The sequence below is a fragment of the Zeus faber genome (genome assembly GCF_960531495.2).
Source record: "Zeus faber genome assembly, chromosome: 15".
NCBI lineage: Eukaryota > Metazoa > Chordata > Actinopteri > Zeiformes > Zeidae > Zeus > Zeus faber.
The window spans coordinates 5,106,644-5,126,431 of record NC_137194.1 but is presented as its reverse complement, the minus strand read 5'-3'; the positions used below and the strand labels follow the sequence as shown (position 1 = coordinate 5,126,431).

At 46.0% G+C, this 19,788-nt stretch overlaps 1 protein-coding gene across 1 annotated transcript in view; it reads left to right on the top strand.

The window, feature by feature from the left end:
* Positions 1-181: 181 nt before the first annotated feature.
* ano11 (anoctamin 11) overlaps positions 182-19,788 on the top strand; it is a gene marked incomplete at its 3' end in the record, with an annotated part of 25,420 nt that continues 5,813 nt past the window's right edge. Inside the window, exons 1-23 of the mRNA XM_080014533.1 lie at positions 182-234; positions 400-564; positions 982-1,120; positions 1,248-1,447; positions 1,547-1,654; positions 1,734-1,870; positions 1,988-2,045; positions 2,141-2,251; positions 2,354-2,519; positions 2,892-2,982; positions 4,992-5,088; positions 5,607-5,750; positions 5,885-6,022; positions 6,954-7,052; positions 7,646-7,748; positions 7,842-7,953; positions 8,463-8,517; positions 8,733-8,830; positions 10,193-10,329; positions 11,112-11,317; positions 11,635-11,771; positions 12,150-12,240; positions 12,888-13,076. Coding sequence (XP_079870659.1) covers positions 433-564; positions 982-1,120; positions 1,248-1,447; positions 1,547-1,654; positions 1,734-1,870; positions 1,988-2,045; positions 2,141-2,251; positions 2,354-2,519; positions 2,892-2,982; positions 4,992-5,088; positions 5,607-5,750; positions 5,885-6,022; positions 6,954-7,052; positions 7,646-7,748; positions 7,842-7,953; positions 8,463-8,517; positions 8,733-8,830; positions 10,193-10,329; positions 11,112-11,317; positions 11,635-11,771; positions 12,150-12,240; positions 12,888-13,076 — 2,748 coding nt within the window. The 5' untranslated portion in view covers positions 182-234; positions 400-432. The remainder of the gene's footprint in view (positions 235-399; positions 565-981; positions 1,121-1,247; positions 1,448-1,546; positions 1,655-1,733; positions 1,871-1,987; positions 2,046-2,140; positions 2,252-2,353; positions 2,520-2,891; positions 2,983-4,991; positions 5,089-5,606; positions 5,751-5,884; positions 6,023-6,953; positions 7,053-7,645; positions 7,749-7,841; positions 7,954-8,462; positions 8,518-8,732; positions 8,831-10,192; positions 10,330-11,111; positions 11,318-11,634; positions 11,772-12,149; positions 12,241-12,887; positions 13,077-19,788) is intronic.

Sequence of the window (19,788 nt, the reverse complement as noted above, 5' to 3'; positions counted from 1 at the left end):
TAATGTATAATTGATTCCGCGGGGGATGAGCGCACGCTGCACACGCGGGCGTAGATCTCCTCCGCTGTCCCTCTATTAGGTGCATTACGGTATTCCACTGTTCTCCTCTATCCCCCCACGGAGCAGGGGCGATAAAGAGATGCAGAGCGAAAGAGAGAGAGAGAGAAGGGAAGACATACAGATCCACACCGACTCTTCTCGTCTTCCACCGGCTCCATTTTCACTTCTGAAAGGGTACGGTACGAGCCATTCCTCTTCATTCTTCTTCCAGGTCTTCCGACAATTTCAAATTCACGGCCAGACAAAGATGGATTCCTCTGGCATTTATTATTGGCGGTACGAACCTGTAAAAAAACATGTGTTTTGTTGTGTTCATCCCTGTGTTGTCCGCCCCCACAGAAAACTCCGCCAGACTTTTCCTCCTCCTCGGTCATGCTGAGGAAGGGCTCTGGGCCGCTGGCCGGCGACAGAGAGGTGCTGCTGGACCTGGACTACGGGGGCGAAGCCCAGGCCGCCGCCGGCTACGGGAGTCTGCACAACGGGGCGTTCATCCCGTCGAGATACGTAAGCGGCGCCGTCAGCGCAGACACGCAGGCGTCAGGGCGTGTAGACGTAGGAAACGCAAGACGTACCTTCTCCAGCTCGTCGAGGCTTCCCCAAGGTGCTGCAGCCAAGCTTAAATGGCCATTCCTTACTTGATGGGCTCGTCGGATGCCCCAGTGGGCGTGAAACATTTATGATTCTTCTGTGGCTTCCTCCATTTGGCTGTATTGATCCCAGCACCAGCTGGAAGATGATCGTCGTAAAAAATATCCATGCAGCCCGTCACCCCTTACCTCAAGTTTTCATAGATATCTAAAATCACTGTATGCAAAGGAGTTTTGAGTTGGTGTCAAGGCAAAGAAGTGTGCCTGCAGATTTGTGTATTGTGTGCATAGATATTTTTCTTGATGGTTGAGTGAAGTGTGCGTGTGCCTTCAGCTTTCAGCCGCAGCCCGAGGTAAAGAAGCAGATGATGAGGATGCTGATAACGACCCCATCTACATCCACTGCGATGCGAAGACTACCCAGCCTCCATCCGCCGTGGGGAATTACTTCAGGGACGGACGGACCAAAATCGGTAGGTGACTGAGAGAGATGACGAGCAGCATTTGGGTTTGAAGTCACGGCCCAAAGGGCACAAAGGTCTTTTCTTTTTTTTTTCCCTCTTTTCAATCCGTGCGCTCCGCCCCGGTCATCCACCGCAGACTTTGTGCTGGCGTGGGAGGTGCGATCTCGGAGAAAGCGCCGTGGCAGGGGGGCAGGCCAGGCCGCCGTGGCCGAGGAAGCGGAGGCGGCCGGGGAGCCGGAGAGGGCCAGCAGGTCCGAACGGAGAAAGGCTCAGCTGGAGCAATGGAGGGAGAAATTTGTCCAGAACCTGCGGAACGCCGGCTTGCTCCTGGAAAAGGTCGGCCGTCTTAACAATTTTCCCAATCCCTACTAAGGAGTCGTTTTGAGACTTTTAACTGTCGGCAACGCCTTCTCTTGTGCATCGCCCCCCCAACAGGAGGAAACGGCCAACGAGAAGAAAACCATCCATTTCCTGAAGGTCAGCGCCCCCTGGGATGTACTGGTGTACTACGCAGAGGAACTGTGCCTCAGAGCACCCTTGCAGGTAAGTGACACCGTGCTTCGAGAAAGGACTCGACTGCGGATCGTCACGGCCGTCCTTAAATACGGGTCGCGGCACGCAGGCGCAGCAGAACCTGGAATTCAACGCGTCGGCTCGGGTCCTCAAGAGACTATGCATTCCAAACTTGATGGCGGAGTCGGTGCCAAACAGACCTCTGGACTACTACACTTGTGCCTTTCGCAAGTCTAAAATGGCCCGGTACGTACCGTGGAGGGTTGAGACCCTGTGGACCAAAAAAGTGTTTACTGTGTGTGTCGCGACCAGCTCTCTGATATTTTTGTTGTTGGCCGACGGTCTCTTCCCTCCTCCTCTCAGATTCCTCGGATGTGACAACCGCGAGACCTATTTCACAAACACTCAAAGACACCGCATTGTGAGTCGAGCACTTGCCAACGGCATTTTGGCGACCGCAGGTGACAGGTGCGGCGTGTCTGATTAACACCGTCCTCCGCCCGCTCGTCGTTGCAGGTGTATGAGATCCTGGCCAGGACGCTTTACGGCAAGAGGAAGAGAGCGGAGGTGGGCTTGGCCCGGCTGCTGAACGAAGGGGCGTACGCCGCCGCCTTCCCCCTGCACGAGGTCAGACATCCCATCTGTCCACCCGTTCCTTCAAACATCACCGCTGCCGCGCGCCGTACCGCGCTAAGCCCTCTTACCGTCTATGCCGTTTATATTTCCCAGGGACCTTTCCAGCCTCCAAAGTACGAGGTTCGCCCCGAGGAGCTGAACCAGCGGCAGGTTCTTTTCCTGTACTGGGCGCGCTGGTCCAAGTTGTACAAGTACCAGCCGCTGGACCACATCCGAGAGTACTTTGGAGAGAAGATCGCCATCTATTTTGCCTGGCTGGGTAAACGTGCCGCTCCTATTCTGAGAAATCAATTTGAAGGAGCGGCCCTCTTAACGTACCTCATGGAACAGTGTTTAGTGCCTCATGGAACAGTGTTTAGTGCCTCATGGAACAGTGTTTAGTACCTCATGGAACAGTCTGGGTCTAAAGCCACGGGGGTAAGAGATTTCAACCGGGTCGCCAAATCAAATTGCAGTATTTGTTATGGGTGGTTTACCTATTGATGCTTTAATATCAGTGTTTAATGCCAATTTCACATGGCTGTGAAAATATTTTTAGAAATATGCATTCACACACAAATTTACTATTCTCGTTGTTAACTGGGTAAAAGGTGTATCAACAGAGGAGGGTAAAATAGATTTGTCTCTGCAGGTTTCTACACAGCCTGGCTGCTGCCGGCAGCGATGGTGGGGACCATCGTCTTTGTCTCCGGGGTGATGTCGATGGGGAGCAACATGCCAGCGTGAGTCTCTTTGAAAATCAACATCACACCGTACACAGAACAGTGTGTGTAGTAACGCAGCAGTAATACCACTGGGCCGCTTGTTATCGAATCCAGAACCGATGCTTCAAGTCTAAGATCTCAGAGGCTGCGAGTTGGAAGAGCCGCCGATGTTGCGTTACTAACAATGACACTTACAAATGAATTAAAATTGTTGTTATGTATACTTATACTTTTGAATTGATTCATGTACAGTACATGGACTTGCACTTGTATCCATGTTGTAAAATCAAAGCTTTAGCTATGATGATAAATATATGGTATTCATACCGTATATGGTGAAATTAACATCATTTAGAATGACCATATATGGTAATTTAGAATGACTATATTGTCATTTAGAGTGACCATATATGGACATTCTAAATGACCATATATGGTCATTCTAAATCTAAATGGCTATATTGTCATTTAGAGTGACCATATATGGACATTCTAAATGACCATATATGCATTTAGAATGTCCATATATGGTCATTTAGAATGTCCATATATGGTCATTTAGAATGTCCATATATAGTCATTTTAGGGACCATATATGTTCCTTTAGAATGACCATATATGGTAAGTTAAGGGACTAAATATGGTCTGACTTTTTTCATGACAACAGCAGACTTTTGACTTTCTCTCCGAAATAAGACATTTCCAGACATCTTTGCATATTTTAAGTATGCAATGCTTTCCGGGCTGTTAGTAAGAAAAAAATCTTATTCCGTCGGCACATTATTTCCCTTGAGTCAGTCATTTCTTTCCCATTTCATTATTTTTCCCCAGGTTGTCGACATTGATTTATGCGGCGCTATTCAATCAAATTGCCGTCTCTCTTCAAATCGCGGGCAGATTGGTTCCCAGCACAGCTCTCTTTGGAGTGAAGTCAAACGCGTCAACTGAAGCCAATCTCTTCCGGATCGCTCTGTTCCTGACAAGGCAGAGCAAACAGAACCTCATTTTCCGAGACGCCCTACTCCAGGCCCCGCTTTCGCTTCATCATCTTTTTCTTTAAATCGAATAACGCCCGACGTTGTTGGGCTTGTTTGTGTCACGTGGCCGCGGGCCTGAGTGGAGCCGTCATGCTCCATCACTTTGTTTCGATTTTGACTAATCTAACCTTGGTGGGGGGGGGGGGCGGGGGCTACTTTCACTCACAGTCCTCTCTGAGCGCCGTCGCCTCATTACGGCGGAGATTAGAGCGGATGGAACGTTCGACTCAGCGGGGAAATAGAAAAACCCATGTTGAGCCTGGGGGAAGCGTCGGTGTAATCAATGGCATCGACTGAGAAGGGATGGTCCCACCGAGGGGACCGGACTTGGTCCCACGCGTCCAAGTCCGGCAAAGGCGGCGCCGGCATATAACTGCAGGACGCGCGTCGCCCGCGGTTGCAGCAAAGTTGACCTCAGCGTCGCCCTCATTTCTCCCGTGTCCGATATTGCGGTGTGGCGGCTCCACCCGCAGGCAAATTCCATTACAGTTAATTCACACACTCTTCAAACTTTGAGAACCGGATCAGAGCCCCAGATGGACTGAACTTAAAGGATGGGTTCACTATTTTTCAACCCCGGCCTTATTCGAATGGTGATTCCTGTCGTTGATGGCTGTTGGTAGCACGGCCTCGCTGAAGCCTTTAATATTGAGAAAAGGTACCGCTCTGCCGCAGCTCCTCGCTGTGATTAAACGCAGCCCAATGGGGCAAACGTTTAAGCCCCGGATAAACCGTAAAACTTCCTTTTTCGAAAACGGGAGGCTCACATTATTGTCACATGTTTCTGAGTGTATTAATTTTTTTTTTAACACATTTTGAATAACATTCACATCGCTTTTTATTTTGAACTACTTTTTGCAATTGCCTCGGTAAATGCGAAACTTCATGTTTCTAGTCTCACGTTTGCCGCATTGGGCTACATTTAAACACACTGAAAGTATTTAACAGTTCTTATTTTTTAATAATATTCATCGCAATTGCTGCCAACAGGAAGGAGATATGCAACAGTGGATCCAGCTACCTGATGTGTCCGCTGTGTGACACCTGCCAGCCCTGGAACATGTCCGACATCTGCCCAATGGCCAAGGTATTGGCGCTGTCGAGAATATGTTGTGTGCAAATTCTCCTTTTGGTTATCGTATTTTAATATTCCGAGAGACGCCATAGCAATGAAATGGCGGGTGTACGGTTGATCTGGCTTCGCTCCCTGTGGTGCTCTCGTCTAACCGTTTAACTCGGAGTTGGACGTTTAAAATCCGTTCGAATTTAGTTACTCCAAATGGTGATCTTAGAGTAATCAGTTAAGGCGAAATGCTCTAGAGCCTTTATTTTATTTTCACTTTTTCAAGTTTTGTATGACGCAATATTTGTTTTCTGTAAAAGCTATTTCACCACCAAGAGTTTTGAAAATTGTTGAATTCTGTTTTTTGTTGGTGGCCTCGGGACTTTAACATAAGTACTGTACAATAGAGAGAACCTGAGATGGTGATTGGGCGACTTGGACCTGGAGCCTTGAGATTGGGCTCTGACTTCTTTCTCTCAAAAACATAAAAATTATAGCAGTCGGAATGCAGTTTTTGACCCCCCCCTCTCTCTGCGTGGCAGGTGGGCTACCTGTTCGACCACCCGGGTACGGTCTTTTTCAGCGTCTTCATGTCCTTCTGGGCCGTCACCTTCCTGGAGTACTGGAAACGCAAGATGGCGGCCCTGGCGCACCACTGGGACTGCATGGACTTCCATGAGGAAGAGGTCTCTCACGCATTCACCCCAATCATTCTTTTTGTTTTTGTGCACACATAACTAAAAAACATGCCCCTCTATAAGTAAATAAAAAACGAAAAAGTGAAAAAATTAAAAAAATCGATCTGCCTTCTCCTCATGAGGAACGTCCCCGGCCGGAGTTTGCGGCGATGGCCCCCGCCATGGAGCACAACCCGGTGACCGGGGTCAAGGAGCCCTACTTCTCGGAGAAGGACAGGCTGACGCGCATGTTCACCGGGTCCATGGTCATCATCGTCATGGTGAGAGCCGACGTCGGCGGGTCAAATTCTGACTTTTGAGGAACAAAGCGACGCTCAACGACGTACTTGTATGTAAGCGTGGCAGAGCAGTGAGCGAACGTCTTTTTTTTTTTTTTTTTTTTTTTCCTCTGAACATGAACTGGAAACCGTCCAAATTGCTGCCCTTCTGTTTCAGAGTCTGGGTTTTCATCAAATAAGTCTCTGCTCCGCTTTGCCGACGCTGTGGCGCTGGAGAGCATTGAAGAAACAACAAATATGTTATTTTATTATTATTCATTCTTATTCTTATAAGAAGTAATATTAAGTAACAGAAGTAGGAAAATAGTAATTCTTCTGAGAAGTATCCAAAAAGCTATAATGAAGCACATTTCACAGCTATATTTTGTCATTTTCATAAATTGTCTTTGATTTATGTCAAAAATTGGTGTCACCAATACAAATTGATGAATATTAACCCGACAGTTATGGATTTAAAACTCAAAATGGGCTGATACTCCCACTTAGGAAAAACCTTTTTGTTCGACGTTTCATTGACCTACTTGTGGTTCGGGGACAAATTCATCGTTTTTCCTTCTGTTTATCATGTGTTTTGCCACTTTTTCGTCGCTGTCTCCAAAGCCGAAAACTGTAATTTCTATTTATCTACTTTTCTTTCTTCTTTTTATTTTGGGGCTCTCTGCTCAAAATTGACAAACACAAAGTTCTCGTGGTCTGCACTTTGGCCCCTGTTGACGCTGACCATTAGGGGCCCAGCCCGATAGCGGAAAAAACTCAAAAGTTCTCCAATCAACACTTTTAAATAAAAGCACTTTCAATATATGTGTAAAGTATCCTGAGTTGTATGCGTATATTGGTTTTCATTACTACAAATGTTTTAACGGGTCCCACCAAGCGTGATACATTCCACATTTCTCTCAATGTCCGACTCCAGCTGTGCGTGGTGATCATCTTCCTGGTGACGGTGATCATGTACCGCGGCATCATCAGCGTCATGATGTTCCACACGGGGAGCCCCGTCCTGCGCACCCAGGTGCTGGAGCAAGTCGTTGAGTGGTCGTTTCGAGTTCTGTGTGCAGGGTTCTCACCTGGGTGCTTGAGGTTGCTCCAAGCGCATGAATTTCGTCCTCAGAAATTTGAGTACCGGAGTACCTCGGGGGGGGGGGGGAAATACGCGCTCATTGAGAACCTGCAATATTGTTTTTGTTATTCAAACCAGGACGTAATTAACATTTTCCAGAATCACTTTTTTTTTTACGACATAGATTACTCCAGGGAAATGTACATTTAATCCAGCATGGTTGTAAATAATCACTTATAACAGTAGATGAGGAGGAGATGAATAATAGATATGTACGTAGATATAACTAATATAAATAATAGACAATGAGATGCAGATCACAAACAAATATCACAGATGACATTTGTTTTGTGTGAAGTCCTTGAAAATGAAAAAATAGTTCTTAAAAAAAGCACTTGAAAGTCCTTAAATTTCATATTGTAATGCCAGAATGAACCGTGTGTGTGTGTGTGTGTGTGTGTGTGTGTGTGTGTGTCTCTCTCTCGCTCTCTCTCTCTCTCTCTCTCTCTCTCTCTCTCTCTCTCCCTCCCTCTCTCTCCTCTCAGGCGGGCAACATTGCCAACATCTCCAGCTGCCTGGTGAACCTGGGGCTGATCCTGCTCATGGGCCAGGTCTACACGGCGTTGGCCGAGCAGCTCACCAAGTGGGGTAAGCACCGCCGCGGGCATAACCGCGGCGCCTCAAGCGGTCGTTTTTAGGCCAAGCTGTTTTTGGTAAGTGGCTCTCCTGCGCCTGTGGCAGAGATGCACCGGACGCAGACGCAGTACGAGGACGCCTTCACCTTCAAGGTGTTCGTCTTCCAGTTCGTCAACTTCTACTCCTCGCCCTTCTACGTGGCCTTCTTCAAAGGAAGGTGAGAGGGGAGCGCCGGGTCCTGAAAAGTCATCAGACATCGGCATCTCCAAAAGTCTGAATTATTATTTTTTCTCAAAGGGAAGATAGTTGTTTACTTCTTATGATGAGAAACTTAATAATTTCGTTTTTTCATTTGTCATTTTCATTTTTAACGAAATAATTCAGTTTTTACACAGAATATAGACATTAAGGGAATAAAAAAAAAATATATACAAATTCCAAGGTTTAGATTTGGACATTATATGATATTTGATATACTTTAGATACTCTATACTTACACCAAATAAATAAATATATTTCATTTTGATTAATTTATTAAATATTCAGTTGATATGAGGATTATTATGCTTGCTTTTTTCTGATCAAATGGGCTAAAAAGCAGTATTTCTGAGCCTTAAAAGGCTGATATAGTGTCGATACTCTGTATTTTATCATGCAAAGCAGTTACCGGGGGGAAGATAAAAGTGAAAAGAACGAACTCTCATTGTTGACCTGTGTCCTTGACAGATTTGTTGGTTACCCAACCAACTACGGCACCTTGTTCGGGATGAGAAATGAGGACGTGAGTTTGCAAAGTTATTTTGAAATGCCTTCGAACATATCAAATCTGATTCTGTACGTCCGTGCTGCATTGCATTCTGTGTGTGTGTGTGTGTGTGCGTGTGTGTGTGTGTGTGTGTGTGTGTGTGTGTGTGTGTGTGTGTGTGTGTGTGTGTGTGTGTGTGTGTGTGTGTACGTGTGTGTGTGTGTGTGCGCGTGCGTGTGTGTGTGTTTCAGTGTGGTCCCGGGGGATGCCTCATCGAGTTAGCTGAGCAGCTCTTCATCATCATGGTCGGGAAGCAGCTCATCAGCAATGTCCAGGAGTTTGTCATCCCGTAAGAAGCGTGATGAGTTGTTTTCCCAAAAGTACAAATAAAATAAGTGTCGTCGGCAAACCAACAGAGTTTATAGTAAACCAGTCACACGGGCCAACTAATGAAAAAATATGTAATAATAATGAAAGTATTATAAAATACATTTTAAACATAAACTGTTATCCTCGTACGTTTAGAAACTTTCAATGAACGTGTTTCATGACATTTAAATGACTGCTTAAAATATATATTACATCCCTGCTTCTTTATTTTTATTTGTTTTTATCTTTCATTTTTTCGCGCACCACTAGGGGGCCCATATTTTGAATACCACTGCTCTACATCTGGTAAACAGCTTTTGTTCCGAGCGACCGCTACTTCTTGCACTTTTCAACACAAATGCGAGAAAATTCCAAAAGTCCCAAATGTCTCCTCCGTCGTGAGAAACAAACCCGATTAGAAATGCGCAACACGCTTTCCTTTCCCATCCCTGAACACGACACGTTTCCATCTTCTGGAATTGGTCCCCGGGGCGCCGACAAAGGGAAGGCTGCCCGGGAACTCTGGAGGAAGGACAGCAAGGATGGGAGAAATGCAGAGGCTGAATGTCTCCACTCTCCTGTGTGTGTGTGTGTGTGTGTGTGTGTGTGTGTGTGTGTGTGTGTGTGTGTGTGTGTGTGTGTGTGTGTGTGTGTGTGTGTGTGTGTGTGTGTGTGTGTGTGTGTGTGTGTGGCGAATTAAACTATTCTGGCTTTATCACTAGGATAAAGAAACAGGAAGTTAACGTCAACCTAGTTTCAGTGGGGAAAAGCATTTTTTGTCTGATTATTACACGGTGGAAACCTCATAGTGATCACGTCTGTACGGGTCAAACTGATCACTATCGGCGGATTATTATTATAACCTGATTTTATATTATTTTTTCTTTATTTCTCATGCAGATAACCATGTAATGGTATCAATGGCTCCGCGGAAACTGACACGGAATGCAGGGCTTTTTTGTTTCGTTCAATTAGGAAACGGAGCAAAATAAATGTATCTTAAATAAAAACCCTGTTTTTATTCAAAACAGTGTTTTTATTCGATTTTCTTTTTTTTTGGGGGGGGGGGGGATCCATATAAGCGGTTGATCACTGTAATCTTCATCATTATAACTGGTTTTCACTGTATTGGCAAAGCCGTGAGAACCCCAAGAGGCACCTAATGAAGTACTCAAAGTCCCAAAACTGTAATAAACTGCTGATCTGAAATTATTATACATTTTTTAATGAAGGAATAAGTAGCTCAAGCCGACTTATATGAGCAAACCTCCATCGAGGTCTGCGACTCGTTGGTGGTTCTCCATCTTTTCCAGCCCACACTCCCGCTCTCTCCTTTTGACAGTAAAGTGACGGCGTGGCGCCAGAGGAGGGCGCTGGACAAGGTGCGGGGCTCCAGGGCGTCCCGGGAACCCCGCCGCTGGGAGGAGGACTACCTGCTGGTGGAGTGCGGAGGCCTGTTCGACGAGTACCTGGAGATGGGTGAGCGTCCTCTCGTGTGGGAGGCCTCATAATGGCTCTGTATTTGTGTTGTATGGATGTATGAATCTAATTCATTTGATGTCAACAGTTGTTATTATTCATAAAAATGTTTAGTTCTTTTATGTGGATGCAGCGATTCCAACGCTGGTATCAAAATTCAATACGATGTTTTTGATAAATGTCATTCAACACCAAGGTGTTATACCTGATCAGTTGAACACTTGTTCTATTTATCTCATCAAGAACAATGGATTATATGACATATCATTGTGTTGCAATGTCTAAAACAAAAATCATTTTCTATGTCTATAATGTTCAGTGAAACAAATGCGCTGGATTTTACCCGAAATTAGAATGAATGAGTCTGAACCAGTTTCTGCTGTAAAAACGTGGCCTCGGTGCTTCCCTTGTCCTGTAAGTTGGTGGACGTCTTATCTTTAAGGTTTATTTTGATTTTTTTGTCATTTATTTTGTATTTTTATTAGTATTTGTATTGTTTTTCCTGTTATTTTACATCATATTTGTTGTTTATCATCAGTTTTTAGTGTATATCGCATATTTTTCTATTGTGTACGGTTCATTATTTTATTGAATATTTCCACATTTTTCCATATGTTGCCATTTTCTTTTTTAAATTTGTATTGATTTATTATTATTGCCTATTTTCCTAATGGGCTATCTATCCATCTATCCATCCATCCATCCATCCATCCATCCATCCATCTATCCATCTATCCATCTATCTATCCATCTATCTATCTGTCTGTCTGTCTGTCATACAGTGCTGCAGTTTGGCTTCATCACCATCTTCGTGGCGGCGTTCCCCCTGGCCCCGCTCTTCGCCCTCCTCAACAACTGGGCGGAGATCCGCCTGGACGCCCACAAGTTCGTGTGCGAGTTCCGCCGGCCGGTGGCCGAACGCGCCCAGAACATCGGCGTCTGGTTCAACATCCTGGAGGCCATGTCGCACCTGTCGGTCATCGCCAACGTGAGTGAGCGCGCCAATCCTACGGCCAGGAACGAACCGGAAGCGCATCGGCGTGGTTAGACTGGCTCCACCTTCTCATAGAAAACTAGTGTTGGCAGTGGCCTCCGTGTGTTTGTGTTGTCGGTTTCCATGGACACCTGAGGAACTAGAGGCATGATGATGACACGATGGGGGCGTGGCCAGCAGTGCAACCTACTTTTTGTTACCTACAACATAGTTGTCAGATACTTTGTGATTAAAAATGATAATTTATACACACTGTTGTTTGATTTTTCAGTGGCACACCTTTGATGATGGTCTGTTTTCTCTCCTGGCAGGCCTTCCTCATTGCCTTCACGTCGGATTTCTTACCTCGCCTGCTGTACCAGTACAAGTTTGACAACGACCTGAACGGATACGTCAACTTCACTCTGGCTTACGCCCCACTCAACTACACAGACCACCCCATGTGCAGGTAAGGTATGCTGAGGAAACATTTAAAAAAAAAACTTTAAGTGAACAAATTACTACAACAACAACAACAAACTACAAAAAAATGAATATACAGGGATAAAATTGTTATTTTAGGTGACATTTGACGTCTCCCTACAGTTCTCTGAACAGCATTGACTTGCAGTTCGTGGACTCGGACAGCAGAGGGAGCTGTTGCAAATTTTTATAATAAAAACACCGCAAGTTGTCCTTACATGCCCCAGCATTGCTCTTGTTCTGCAAACAGTATGTGCAGCAATCACTGTGTGTGTGTTTGTGTGTGTGTGTGTGTGTGTGCATGTGTGTGTGTGTGTGTGGGGGGGGGGGGGGGCGTGTGCGTGTGCGTGTGTGTGTTATATAGATATAAGGCGTTCAGAGACAACAATGGGAACTACACGCTGGTCTACTGGGAACTCCTCGCCGTGAGACTGGGATTCATCATCGCTTTCGAGGTACGACGGACGGCGCTCCGAGTGAAACCTCTGAGGGCGGCGTTGCCTTGGAAACCACTCCTGGATCACATTGTTTTGGCTCTTTGACAGCTCCGGAGCGCCGGGCTCACACACAATTTAGGACGGCAAATGAGTGTTCAGTACTGACGTCGTGTAGTTTGTCGTACATAGAATGTCACCCTGTTAACTGTTAACTGTTTCCGGCCGGCGTAGGAGCTTTGTCATCATCAAACTTTAAATTCACACGTAAGGGATGGTTTGGCTATTTATTTTATTTTTCAACCCAGGTCCTATTGAAACGGTGATTGACGATTAGAAGCGTTGGTGCAGTAACACCACCTCGCTGAACGCTTTCCTGCTGAGAAACTTACCCGTCTGCTGCAGGTTCTCACTGTGCCTCAATCCAGTCCAGTCATAGCATTTCTTACTTTTTAGTTATGCATGAGTTGCGTTTCTCAAAATGAGTGACATCATATGATCTCCAAGCAGAAAATAATCATTTCGCTGTATCAACCCAGAAATCCCACATCCCTGATGTGAGCTCATTTCTGTAACCCAGATAAGAATAGCTTGTTATCTGCTGGTGAAAATGATTCTTCCTGTTCCTGTCTCTCTCTGTCTGTCTCCCCCCTCCCCCCCTTCCCCAGCACGTGGTGTTCTTCGTGCTAAGGTCCATAGACTGGATGGTGCCCGACGTGCCCGAGTCCCTGGAGCTGAAGATCAAGCGGGAGCGCTACCTGGCCAAGCAGGCCCTGGCCGAGAACCAGGAGGCCTTGCTGGTGAGTCGAGGCCAGGGGCCGCACCCCCCTGGCCCCCCCCGGGCTCCTCCGGCCCAGGTCAGTGGGACGTGGGGCACGCACGCACGCACGCACGCACGCACCGTCTGCCCCACACTCCGGTCGGTTGGGACCACTGTCCCGGATTTTGTGTTATTGGGACAAATGAAACCAAGTTAAGCTGCGAATCAAAGGTTTTTCAGATCATCTTGCCCAGAAATACTCTCAACTCCGGACTGGTTATATACTGGAGACGGGCAAAACTATTTAGTGTTTTTAAAGTATTGACTTAGCGCTGTGAAATTATTAATATAAATCAAATAATAGTTAATTGCATATTTTTACGGTCAGTCACGATTAGTCATGTCACAAAATTTGGGTATTTTGTAAAAAAAAAAATACTTTTAAAACATAATTTAAACCAAATTTATGATTTCAACCAATTGTTTATGTTTTTCTCATTAGTGCAGTATTGTCAACAGGTCACAACCCACCCACGAATCAAAATATTTCCTTATTTTTTCCCCAGAATTTATGTAAATTTCCGAATTATGGGCTTTTTTTGTGTAAATGACCCACCCACCCTCATCGACTTTTTGCAAGGCCCCTGTAGCTCTGACTTGCCGTCATAAACTTTCCTGACTGCACCAACACGGCGATTATTAAGGGATATATAATCGGAATAAATAAATCCTCAGAATTTTGATAACACTGAACCACACCAGTAAACCTACTTTGCACCGTTTTATCAAGACTAATTTTCTTCATCGATTAACAAATCCTTTATTCATATTCAGTTAGATGCTTTGTTGTTTAGTAACTTTAGAAACTGGAAAAAAAGAAAGACAGACAGGGACAAAGAGATCAGATTACACTTTTTCATCAGTTACTCCAGGAAGTTGCTGGTAAAAAAGGTTCTTCACATTCACATTCACGTGTGTTCGTCAACATGTGTGTTATTTGATCTTTGACGCGTCGTGCGTGTCCCGTGTCCAAGATATGGACTGTCCAACCAGCTACAGAAGCACGAAAACAAAGAAATTCCCCAGCCTACAGTATTAGACCCAGCGTGTGTGTGTGTGTGTGTGTGTGTGTGTGTGTGTGTGTGTGTGTGTGTGTGTGTGTGTGTGTGCGTGCGTGCGTGCGTGCGTGCGTGCGTGCGTGCGTGCGTGCGTGCGTGCGTGCGTGCGTGCGTGCGTGCGTGCGTGCGTGCGTGCGTGCGTGCGTGCGTGCGTGCGGCCAGCACCACTCCCTGCGTATGTTTGTGTGTGTGCCTGTGTGTGTGTGTGTGTTGTGTGGTTGTGTGTGTGTTCGGCCAACACCACTCCCTGCGTGTGTGTGTGTGCCTGTGCATGTGTGTGTGTGTGTGTGTGTCTTCGAGTCATCAGCACTCCCTGCGTGTGTGTGTGTGTGTGTGTGTGTGTGTGTGTGTGTGTGTGTGTGTGTGTGTGTGTGTGTGTGTGTGTGTGTGTGTGTGTGTGTGTGTGTGTGTGTGTGCGCGCGTGTGTGTGTGTCCCTCTGTGCTCCGACCCATCGCTGTAGTGAGCGGCCCACACAGCCTCCTACACCTGCCAAGACATTGAGGCAACTCCAGGAAATCTGAAAACGTTTGTAGAAAAGTAACTTCGGGGGCGGTGTCACAGGCGGTGTTTAATCCAAATCAGCACGAAACGAATCCAGGATTGAAAACTGACTTTCTGAGACGTTGCTTTATTAAAGATGAGCCAGTCCCGGACCAGGACGTCCTGGACTCTGGCGATGAAGGACTCGTCGGCTCCTCCTGTCTGGTCTTGGTGCTGGTCTTAGCACCTGGTGGCCCCTGGAGGCCCCACATCCATTCATCCAGAGATAAACCTGCCTCCGGCCCCGCTTCCATTCAAGCCTTCACTTAGACCTAGACGAGCTCTAATCTTCCTTCTGGGAAATCACGTTTTTTTTTTTAAAACCCAGACTCGTTTAAGATCAAGAGTCATTCGGTCTCAGATAAGAACTGACCTGTGCCCGCGAAAACCGAAAGCGGCCCCTTTATGATCTCAGCTGCAAACGAAGGGCTTCAAAACAACGACGCAGTGCGTCTCACTCCGTCCGCGCGAGACGGGAGGCTGCACGCGGCCCGGAAGTTTTGGCGCAAATGACCCGACACGTCGCAAAAAAAAAAACAAGAAACAAAAAAAAAAAACAAAAAAAAAACCCACCTACGAGGAAACCAGAAGTATTTGGAAGATATTTATTCAGCAGCGGGCTGGGCGGTTGCTCGGGAGCCCTCTTTGGGAATGCGGTCGCGATTTTCACTGAGAGCGGCATTCCAAGGTCCACGTCGAGCGTTGCCAAAGAGTTAATCATTTTATGTCCAACGTCCCGCGCTGGCGTTAATCACCCAAGCCGTCCATGCGTTTCGGCGTACATCAGGGGGCCAATATCAGCTCGCTGGGTAACGTGTCGCTGCAGCGTTCTCTGACTCAGCACTATTCTTTTTTTTTTTTTTCTCTTCATAGCTGTCAATCTGACAGAACTAACACCCACACACCTCCCTCCCCCTCTCCCCCTCTCCCCCTCTCCCCCCCCCCCCCCCTCTCTCCCTTTTTCCCCGACTCCCTCATTCCTTCCGTGTCCGAACCCAACGGTGCCGCCTGCCCCGCGCAGCAAGCAACGCGTCCGCCGGCGACGTGAGCCCAGCGGCCGGGAGGAGCCGGGTTCACGCGGAGGAGCATCCTGGGACGTGAGGGGGGTCGGGAAAAAAAACCACGAGGAAAAAAAACAAAAACATGGAGGACGCTCCTTTGGCGCTGAAGTCGACGGTGGCGCGGGGGGGGTTTAACATCTGCCAACTTGCCCGTCTGCGTTATGAAATTCATGCCGGAATGTCGCCCCTCTCGGTGGTTCACCCTGCCAGGGGCCCCCAGGCTGGGGCCTGGGGGCCCCTGCGTCCACGCGGCCTCCACTTCCGCTTTTCCACCGGTCTGAGATGTGTCGTATCCTTTTCGTCCACTTGCTTTGTTTATATTTTGTAACTTTGTACAGGGTTCTTCTCGACATGTTCTTGAGGTGCTTGGAAGTGCTTGCATTTTGTCCTCTGATAATCTACATACTGGAATACCTTGAAAATAGCCCCTTTTTGTGCTGAAGTGCTCCAAGTCCTTGAATAAAAACCCTGTGATCACTGATACCTGTGATATTCCCCCTGATTTTGTTATTCAAATCATAATGTAATTTACATTTTCCAGAATGGCTTTCATGACATAGATGATGCCAGGGAAATGTACATTTAATCCAGCATGGTTGGAAATATATATATATGATATTATTTATATATATATATATATATATATATATATATATATATATATATGCTAATACAAATAATACAGTGAGATTAATATATTATATTTTAATCAATAAAGATCAAAATTTATTATATTTCTTTTTGTCCTTGAAAATGGAAGAAAACAGTACTTCAGAAAGAACTTGAAAGTCCTCGAATTTCATTTTGTTAAACCAGAATGACTCCTGTTAGTAGCACAGAGAAAGGCTGTTATGCCAGAAGAAACAAAATCCACACACACCCTTTTTATCTAAAGAAGGTATGCGACAACGATGCAGTATTTCAAAACACGATGGAGCGTTGGCGCACGTACGAGCATCTGATATTATATTCTGTATATTTCTGTTTTTATACATGTTGAATGTACCACTGTTTGCCCGTGGAGATTATGTCTTTTTTGTCTCGATTTTGCTTCTGCCGTTGACAAAAACAATAAAAGTCGCTGTGGAATGACACCATGAAACCCAACTATATCATTATTATGAGTATTTTGTGTGCGGTGTTTTGGATAATAATAATGGGGGGGTGGGGGTCACATCGGGATCAATCCCCCTGAGAGTGGAATACGTTCATCGTAGTAGTTCATCTTCCCTCTCCAGTCCCCCATGTTTTATTCTTTCATCCTCCCTCACACACACACTCCTGGGCGCCCGGAGTCGGACGGATGAAGCCCGTGCAGAGTTATCGCAGTCAGTCAGGGAGAGACCAGACAGGCCTAATGGTTTTTTCTCTCTCTCTCTCTCTCTCTCTCCCTCTACCCCCCCCCCCCCCCCCCGTGTTATGATTGCCACACGTTCGCTGTGTCATGGCCTGCAGGAAGAGGGAGTTAGTACATGTCAGCCCCATCGCAAGTATGCAGTCGGCGCGGACACTGAGCTGCCACGCTGTCCGGGAAAGCTAAGACACACAGGATATATACTGTGTATTTACAGTATGTGTACGGATATATACTGCTTTACTATTAATACAGCGGAATATTGCAATTTAACTTTCATCAGGGCAGACGGCTCCCAAGCGGATGCTGGTGTACACAAGACAACTCACAAATATCACAATATTCACAATCAATGCAGATATATCACTATGTATTACTCTATACATACTCTATACATAGAATACTGTACATGTACAATGCATATATTGTGAGAGACAGATTAAGAGAGATTATAAAGGGGAAGCGCGCCTACTGACACAAAACTAAAAATTCGATTTTTTCAGTTTTGCACATTTTACGTACAACTAATGAATACTTGATTGAAGCCGATGGCAGCAGTTCTGACGGACAACTCTTAGATTTAATTGAACATGATCTTTATTTATTTTGCGTCGTTTGGCGTCCGGGCTCTACCGCTCATCACTCCCGGCGAGGTGTATAGTACGGCAAACACAGGCGTACTCAACGAGGCAGAAATAACGATATGATCATATATGGAGCGATGAGCTTGAATCCCCCCCTTTGGAGACGTAACAGGTGGATGCAGGGGAGGTGGGGGGGGGGGGGGGGTGCAGCAAGCGGCAAAGCAGGTAGGGCAGGAGGGACTGGCTGCTTAAACAGACCAAATATGGGCGTGGAAGGGCATGGTGCCATCAAGTTGTCTGACAGAACTAGCTCTGCAAGCTACGCCCCATAAAAAAATAAAATAAAAAAACATTATTATTATTAATTATAATAATAGTAATAATAATAATAATAAGTAATAATAATAATAGTAGTTTTTTTTTGCATAGCGCTTTTCAAGGTACTCAAAGAAAGTTTAAATCTCATAGTATGCATACAATGCATAATAAATAAGAAAAGATATAAAAAAATATATAATAAGGGAAGGGTGGATGTTTTGACATTACTCCGTGCACAACGGGAAAAAGAATTCCAAGTTTTGGACACGGTGTCTGAAGGCTTGGACTCAACCTAGCCCCCCACCCCCACCCCACCCTCCTCTGTCCTTTTCACGTTTGATTAGTGAATAATTAGATTGATACTGTGAGCGGGCGGGGAGGAAGCACAGAGCTGACAGAGTTCCAGCTCGCCTAAGCAGCTGCTCTCTCTTTGCCAGGATTGAGAAGGAGGTGGAAACCAAACGTATTTGCGGCCAAGCTGGAGGCATTTTGCATTCAAGGCTGTGCGCTCTGCGCACACACACACACACACACACACACACACACACACACACACACACTCACACACACACAGACACTGGTTGATATGCATGCATACACACGAAGGGAGAGGTTTACAGGAAAGCTATAAAGCACATTAAAGGTGCACACTGTGCACATTTTTTTATTATTATTCCTGCTCATTTAAAAAACAAAATAAGCACAAGTCCATGCTCATATGCATTTGCATCACTGTGCACGCAGATGGACTACATGCACACACACGCTAACACACACACACACACACACACACACACACACACACTCTCTCTCTCTCTCTCTCTCTCTCTCTCTCTCTCTCCGTCTCGCCTAAAACCTGGTTCCTGTGCAAAGCTTATACATTTTGAATTTGAAACTGCGTCACAACACACACACACACACACACACACACACACACACACATGCACATAAAAATGCACACATCCTAACAAGCATGTCTGCTTGCACACTTCATGCCCCCCGCCCACTCTCTCCCTCTGCACCGCAAAAAAATGTGGATAAAGTAAAAAACAAAACAAAAAAAAAACAAAAAACACTTATGCACTCGATAAAACAAAATACAAAAAGTGATATATAGTGTATCTTGTGTTCTTCTTATAATATAGTATATACAATGAACAGTGAATATTATCAGGAGGCCATGATCCCAGTTATACATGGGCGTGGCGTTTGGAGTGGTCTTGTTCTCCTTCTGTGAGATTATTCCATTTCCACCGCCCTGGCAGGGGGAAAAGGTCGTAAAAAAGGAACTGCCCTATAAAGTAGTTTAGACTTTTTATTTTCCTTCTCTCACACACACACACAATTCGGGGTCAGTCGTCAAATTATCTCGAACGAAAAAAAAAAAAAAATGACAACGGTTTCAAACGTGGAAAAGACGGCCATTCTTTTTTTTCTTTTTTTGAGAGCAGGTGCTGAAACGAGACACTAAATAACTATTAGAGTCCAGGAAGGAGGGAGGAGGGAAGGGAAACAGACAGTAGCAGGGGGGAGAGAGGGAGGGAGGCAGGCAGGGAAGGAGGGAGGGAGACAGAGAGAAGGAGGGAGGGAGAGAGAGACACACAGAGAGAGGGAGGGAGGGAGGGAAGGAGGAAGGAGACAGAAAGAGGGAGGGAGGGAGAGAGAGACACACAGAGGGAGGGAGGGAGGGAGACCGAGAGAGGGAGGGAGGGAGGGAGAGACACACAGAGAGAGGGAGGGAAGGGGAGAGCGCAGAGGGCTGCATTGTGAGCAGCTCACACAGCAGCAAGTGGTGTCATTTTGTCTTCCCTCCCCCTGATTCTCCTTCTTTTC